We start from the raw sequence: 8,120 nt of genomic DNA on the forward strand, positions 1-8,120 counted from the left end.
TATTCTTTGCTATAATGCACCTGCTATGCTTTGACCTGGATAACCCAGAAACTGAGGCACTACTTCTATGCCTATACCACGTATCTCATATCAAGGATGGATCCTCTGAAGTACATCTTCCAGAAACCCATGCCTACAGGGAATCTGGCAAAATGGCAGATATTGTTGAGTGAATTCGACATCGTCTATGTGACTCAGAAGGCAGTTAAGGGACAAGCATTAGCGGATCATCTTGCGGAAAATCTTGTAGGAGGAGAATACGAACCACTAAAAATGTATTTTCCTGATGAAGAAGTATCATTCGTAGGAGAAGATATAGTCGAAGCCTACGATGGGTGGAGAATGTTTTTTGATGGAGCCGCAAACTTCAAAGGAGTGGGTATTGGAGCCGTTTTGGTGTCAGAAATAGGTCAATATTATCCGGTATCCGCAAACTTAGATTTCAGTGCACCAATAATATGGCAGAATATGAGGCTTGCATATTGGGGCTCAATTTGTCCGTTGACATGAATATCCAGGAATTACTAGTAATTGGTGATTCAGATCTTCTAGTACATCAGGTGCAGGGAGAATGGGCTACAAAGAATACCATGATATTACCATATCTATATCACGTGCAAGAGATGATGGTGAGGTTCACGAAGATAGAGTTTAGACATGTCCCGAGAATCCAGAATGAGTTCGCAGACGTATTGGCCACTTTGTCCTTCATGATACAGCATCCGGACAAGAATTTCATCGACTCCATTCCGGTAAGGATTCATAATCAGCCAGATTACTGTGCTCATTGTTGAAGAAGAATAAGACGGGAATCCATGGTTCCATGATATCAAGGAGTACTTAGCAAAATGAGAGTACCCTGAGCATGCAAATCATACTAAAAAATGCACGCTCCGAAGATTGTCCAACCATTTCTTCCAAAGTGGAGGAATTATGTACAGAAGGACTCCATGTGTGTTGATGCCAAGGAAACTTCCAAACTTCTCCAAGAGATACACTTTGGAACTTGCAGACCACACATGAATGGTTTCATTTTAGTAAAGAAGATATTGAGGGCAGGTTATTTTTGGATGACTATGGTAACAGACTGCATCAGGTATGTCCAGAAATGTCATCGGTTCCAAATACACGCAGATATGATACGGGTGCCGCCAAATAAACTCAATGCAACGAGTGCACCTTGGCTTTTTTCCGCTTGGGGAATGGACATCATTGGACCAACCGAGTCCGTCGCTTCAAATGGGCACAGGTTCATTTTAGTGGACATAGACTACTTCACAAAATGGGTCAAAGCTGCATCCTACAAAGCTATAACCAAGAAAGTCATCGCAGATTTTGTCAGAGACCGTATTGTTTGCCGATTCGGGGTTCAAGAGTCCATCATCATCGATAACGCTGCCAATATCAACAGTGACCTAATGAAAGTTATCTTCAAAATCAAGCACAAGAATTCCACAGCATACAGGCCTCAAATGAATGGAGTGGAGGCTACAAACAAGAATATCAAGAAAATACTGAGGAAGATGGTAGGCAACCACAAGCAATGGCACGAGAGGTTACCATTTGCCTTATTGGGGTACCGGACCACAACTCGCATATCAACCGGGGAAACTCTCTATTTGCTGGTCTATGGTACCGAAGCTGTCATTCCTGTCGAGGTTGAAATTCCTTCTTTAAGAATTATACAAGAAGCTGAACTTAGTGATGCACAATGGATAATAAGCCGCTATGAACAATTAGCTCTCATTGACGGGAAAAGAATGAATGCAGTGTGTCATGGTAAACTCTATCAGAATAGGATGTCCAAAGCTTTCAACAAAAGGGTCAAACCTAGACAGTTCGCATCGGGGCAGCTGGTACTGAAGCGGATATTCCCGCATCAAGATGAAGCCAAATTGAAATTTTTGCCCAATTGGCAAGGGCCCTACATTGTTCATCGAGTACTAACAGGAGGAGCACTCATACTGACAGAAATTGACAGAGAAATTTGGCCAAAACCTATCAACTCAGACGCAGTCAAAAGATATTATGTTTAGAATGTTCGCATTTCTTCATCTGATATAATTGAACCATGCTTGACCTGATTCCCATTTAAGAGAGGATACGTAGGCAGCCCTGTGGGTTCGGTCAGAATTCAATAAAATTCTCATTTTCCCCACATTTAGAAACTGGGGCAGAATTTTGAGGAAGACCCTCAAAATTCTATGGCAAGAAGGTCGCAATGTCTCTGATAATGTGACAGTTACTGGTTCATCTAATTTATTTAATATTATTGTATTTTAAATAACTAAGCACACATATTTTTCGAAAAGCTTTATTTTTAACCAGATGCTACCCATGGTAACTCGAGTAGGATTTCAATGCAGAGCAAAGCAAAGCAAGCAGGCGGAGGCACAAAGCAACCTCCCCGTAAAACTCACAATTTTCATTTGGATACAGGAACAAGGAATAGCCGCGAGTATGTGCGCACCTTAGAATCACTATCTTCATAACAACAAAGCTACCGAACGCAAACATATCTCTAGCTAAGAAATACTCTGCTATCACTTATTATCTATTTATTGCATGAGACTAAGAATTGTCTCCATTTTGCATGAAGCTAAGCTCTGCCTTTCCTATCGCATGAGACTAAGCATTGTCTCCTATATTTCATGAGGCTAAGCCTTGCCTCCTCAATTGCACAAGGCTAAGCTCTGCCTTTCCTATTGCATGAGACTAAGCATTGTCTCCATTTTGCATGAGGCTAAGCTCTACCTCCTTAATTGCACAAGGCTAAGCTCTGCCTTTCCTATTGCATGAGACTAAGCATTGTCTCCCATCTTGCATGAGGCTAAACCATGCCTCCTCAATTGCACAAGGCTAAGCTCTGCCTTTCCTATTGCATGAGACTAAGCATTGTCTCCCATCTTGCATGAGGCTAAGCTCTACCTCCTTAATTGCATAAGGCTAAGCTCTGCCTTTCCTATTGCACGAGACTAAGCATTGTCTCCATTTTGCATGAGGCTAATCCCTGCCTCTTCAATTGCATAAAGCTAAGCTCTGCCTTCTCAATGCACTAGACTAAGCATTGTCTCCAATCTTGCAAAAGATTAAGCATTGTCTCCCATCTTGCATGAGGCTAAGCCTTGCCTCCTTAATTACATAAGGCTAAGATCTGCCTTCCCAATGCACGAGACTAAGCATTCTCTCCAATCCTGCATGAGACTAAGCATTTTCTCCAACCTTGCACAAGACTAAGTTCTGTCTTGTTTCATCTCAAGCATCATGTCTTTGCATCTCATGGGCTGAAGCATAGCCAAATTTTCCGAAGGCGTCATAGTCCGAAGGCATCATCCTCATAGCCGAAAGACACCATACCAATGGCCGGAGGATCTCTCAATATTGAGCATCATTATTCAAAGGCATCATAGTTCGGAGGCACCATCTTCATAGCCCGAGAACATCATTTCATGGCCTGCGAATCCCCTATCTCACAATTCATGGCCCAGGACATCACGATTTAAGGATGTTATCCTCACCGTCCAAAGACGATCTCCATAGTCCAGAGGGAATTTGCATCATGCTTAAATTTATGCAATAATCTATATGTATTTGTATGCATCGTATTTTGAGTTTGCAGGTGATCCAAGAAGTAACTGTTCTCTTAACTGGAGAAATCTTCGCTCCGGTTTCCATTCAACGTTCATGTCCAGCAATTATTTCAAACGTAACCAACCACCGTCTGTTACCTATTTCCTTCTGATAACCGTTCAAATATCCATAACCATTCCCAGATACATCCGTTTACAATCCTGATATCGTCCTATCCAGAATATCTTTTCGTTCTTATAATAACTCCATCGGTTTATTCCACCGTTGGATCCAGAACTACACATGGCCTGATTCCTGTAAAACCAGGGATATGTAGGCAGCTCAGAAACCAGAGTCCGTCCTATATTTTTCAAAATTACCCCGTTCGGTCAAAATCGATCATCATTTCTTTACCCAACAACTCTTTCATCCTTCCCGGGTAAAGAAGGGCAACTGTTGATAACCAACTTTTCCTTCATATTTTCCAAATATATATATACCTTCAAAATAGCGTATATGCATCATCATTTGATTTAGAAGCATACACAAGTATTTTTCATAATTTTCCATAATTTGTAAAAACTTTAAATCAATTTATTTCTGTATTTTTACTATATAAATATCCAATAATTACCCTACAAATTATTTTTATGATGATTTAATCATATAACCTAATCATTTATACTAATATGAGGTTTTAAATATTTCCAGTGCATTTATCATAATTACATTTGCATGTTTTAGGGCCAAATTGCATATTTTGCAATAATAGCCCATATGCATATATAATTACATTATTCATACAGAAAATGACTTTTTATATTTTTACAATGTTAAGTAATTATTTTTAATCATTTTCATGATCAATTGATATTTTTTTATTAATTATCAATTATTTTATAAATTATTTATTTATTAAATAGCGGGTATTTAAAATCTAGCCCTAAAATCCCCTATTTTCGGATTTAACCCAACACCCTTACACCAGCCCAATACCCTTGGCCCAAGACCCATTAGCCTAATCCCCATACCCATTTAAACACCCGACCCAGGACCTCTTTAAATCGTGACCGTTGATCTCTAAGATCAACGGTCCACGTTACACCCTCCCCTTTAAACCAACCTAAACCCCTAACCCTAATCATTCTATACCACCTTGCCGCTCTAGAATTCCCTCGTCTCTCATCTCTCATGAACCCTAGCTGTCGTTCCTATCAACCCCCCCAAATTCGGCCCCAAAATGGAATCCACCATGGATTCCCTCACCTTATTTACCTGTCCTCACCACTGGCCACTTGTCTATGATCTTACTTAGTTGCTTTCCTAACATGGCAAGAAAATCTTGCCAAAATCGAACCAAATCGGTTCATACCTCTAATTTCTGTGGCTATTATGTCTATGTTCATCATTGATTCTTTGTGAGTAATGAATATTCTTCATATCTGTTGATGTTCATCCGGTTTTTTTAATGTTATTCCGCTTCTATTCATCTTATTTAGTGCGATTTTTACTTTATTTTCCACTGATTTCACACTTTTCCTAAAATTAGGATTTAAAACTTTCTCCTTTTCTTACCGATTCTGGTGAATCTTTCCTTTTTGTGTTCGATTACTTTCTCTCCTTATGTTTTCCCTGATTTTTACTTTAATATTTGTTTAAATATTCTGAATAATTTTTGTTTTGGTATTATATTCTGAATAATTTTTGTTTCGATATTATTTGGGTGTCCTTTAAAGTATGCCTTAATAAGTCTGAACAATTTGTGTTTTGGTATGTCTGTGTATTTACCTTAAATATTCTGAATAATCTCGGGTGTTTCCCTGATTTGCTGAATTCCTTGATTTGTGCCCTAAATTACCTATAACTGATTTGTTCCCATGTTTATGTGCTGATTTCTATCACTATATATACTCTTCCCCCATTCCTTTTTGAAAGGAGCTTCGACTACTTTCTGAACTCACAATAGACTTACTAGACATAAGGTTATTCTGATTTTGCATTCTATACTCTAACTTTGGAGGCTAGTCAGCTCTGAAATCTTGCTATATACTGTGGACTTCCATACTTTGTGCATTTTGTTTCGCTTAACTGGTTAGTCACCTAACTTCTGCACTTTCATTCTTACATGTCCCTGATTTGTATATGTGATTACAACTATATTTGTTATTCAATATACTTTGGAAGGGTGTTTAAGTATAGATCTATCAAATCTGTATGTCTTAGTCCCTTTAACACTTAATTGCTCCTAATGTTATCTGTGCTGAAGTTATTTGACCTTATTTAAGGTCTATCCAGTTAGTGTACTAATCATTGAATGCCTATGAACATGTTTATCCCCTTACCCTGAATCCCTGTAGTGAATGCCTCACATTTGTGACTCTTATTACTAGTTATTATCTGCCTCTTTGCTATTGTGTTAACATGATCACTCGATCCCACACCCCTCTAGTGTTTGTTTGTAATTTAGAATAACTGTCTCATCATGTTCGAATTGCTGCTTTATCCATTGATACAAACTGGATCATCTTTGGTTAGATCATTATAACAAAGTTACCTGCTACTAAACATGGTTTTACTCAGTGTGTGTGTCTTGACTTATGACTGTAAGCATGAAGCCCTCCCCCCTTCTATGATGTTGTTCTGGTTTTCTCGATAATAACACTAGGTTATGTACTTAACATGATTCAGCATGCTTTAACTCATTCTACACCTATGACTTTGCCAAACATGCAAACATGTTCTTTGCCAACTTTTATCATGTGACTGCTACTGTGCTGAGTTTGAAACCTGTTTATCAGTTTCATTAAACTAGTTCTTATTTTTTTAAGTTCTATTTAAGTGTCTGCTTGTTGACTCATTTTGGTCATGTCTGTTTAAATCCTCAATTCATGTCTTTTCAATTTTGGTCTTTCTTTCTCTTTCACCTAAGCTCTTTTAAATCCTATTTTTAGCCAAAGCTGCCCAAGTTCTGTCTTTTGGCCTCCCTAGTGTGAGCACTGCTCAAGGTTCATTAGAGACCCTTGTGAACTCTGACACACTAGGATTTGGTTCCTAATCCCTCATCTGAAATATTCTTGTTAACCACCCTAATGTGAGAACTGCCCTGGGTTCTTGAAGCCCTTGGGAAACTCTGACACACTAGGGCCTTGGTTCTATATGCTCAACTCTAACTTGTGCTCACTGGGTGAATCATTTAATTCCTAGATGCTGTATGTCTATGAGTGTGTAACTTGGAGACTGTTATGATTTGTGAGAATGAAGACCAGGCCTGTCCAGGTGTATTTTGGGCCTGCTGTAGGCTCCCTATAGTTATTCTCCTATGTAATTCATGCTATTCATTCTAGGTCTGTAATAATTATTGTATAAATATTTGGGGTATTAGTGAAATTGGGAAAGAGATTTTATCTTATATTTGCAATAAATGGGGTAGAAATCCTGCCTATAGGTTCAATACTGTGTGTTTAGTTATCGTGTGTTAGAAATCATGCCTATAGGTATCCTATTATGTTCAATCATTATATTTTAGCAATCTTGCCTATGGTTTCAATACTTGGTTCAATTGTGTTCTATTTCTACTTATTAGAAACCATGCCTATTGGGAATTGTATGATTCAATATGCATTTACATGCTTCCCTATTCACAAATTTTAGAGATCATGTCTATAGGATCTAAAATCAGATTAAATTGTAGAAAGCATGCCTATAGGTCTGAATCAGTTAATTATCATCTTGCTCATTTATTAAGGAGTTCTCGACACTATGTCATTATTATCACTAGAAAATATGCCTATAGGACTAAATAAGTAATTCTGAATATCCTTACGTGATTACCATTATTTATTATTGAGTAGAACACCTAGACATCATGCCTAAAGGTTTAATCCCCTTATGCTTAAAATCAGTAGGTAAATTATGTATGTTTCTGGAAATCGTATTTAGGAAATGGATTTTGCGTGTAGCTGTCTGCTCATTAATTTTGTATCACGTAGAGATCCTGCCTATAGGATTATGCAACCTTAACTCATTAAAATCTGTCAATGTTAATCAGTTTGGCGTGCATTTGTTATCTAAATGCGGAGGCTAACTTGAGCCCTTATTTGCTTATATGTGAAAGTCCTAAATGTTTTGCTTGTCACCTAGTATTTTCCCTTTTGAGCAACCTAAGTTAAATTCTAGAACCACCCTAAAATAGAGGTCCAAATGCCTCCTGGACCATAGGCATGGGACGGGTAGTGCACGCATAGAGTACGACATAGAAAATTGACTAGTGCACTTTAAGTAAACAACTTAAAGATAGTAATCAGGTAACAAGAGATGATAGTCTGTGCCCGCTGAATAATATGAGTAACACCCCATATTGAGGAGTTACGAAGTATTATTTATGTTGCACGGGGTGATCCTTTAGGCTAAAAAACTTAGGACCCCCCGACCTTTGTTTAAAGTCAATCATTTTATTTGCACAAATTACTTCCCCTCTTTTAGACTAATTCATATAATTCAAGTTCGGCCGGGACCTACCGGTGTGGACCTCGAGGAGTGCCTAACACCTT

At 38.3% G+C, this 8,120-nt stretch overlaps 1 protein-coding gene across 1 annotated transcript; it reads left to right on the forward strand.

Moving 5' to 3' along the window:
• The first annotated feature begins 1,076 nt into the window (after positions 1–1,076).
• Positions 1,077–3,795, forward strand: LOC138898486 (uncharacterized). Its single transcript, XM_070184555.1, has 2 exons — positions 1,077–1,779; positions 3,620–3,795. The coding sequence occupies exons 1-2, from the start codon at positions 1,077–1,079 to the stop codon at positions 3,793–3,795; spliced, it is 879 nt and encodes a 292-aa protein (XP_070040656.1).
• The last annotated feature ends 4,325 nt before the right edge of the window (positions 3,796–8,120 follow it).

Source organism: Nicotiana tomentosiformis, chromosome 9 (assembly GCF_000390325.3).
Source record: "Nicotiana tomentosiformis chromosome 9, ASM39032v3, whole genome shotgun sequence".
Taxonomy (NCBI): Eukaryota; Viridiplantae; Streptophyta; class Magnoliopsida; order Solanales; family Solanaceae; genus Nicotiana; species Nicotiana tomentosiformis.

Excerpts from the sequence above, each read along its gene's own strand:
- LOC138898486 (XM_070184555.1), top strand. The coding sequence starts at position 1,077 with ATGGTAACAGACTGCATCAGGTATGTCCAGAAATGTCATCGGTTCCAA. Across the intron at positions 1,780-3,619 it reads AATGAATGCAGTGTGTCATG|GTGATCCAAGAAGTAACTGT; the intron begins GTAAACTCTATC and ends TTGAGTTTGCAG.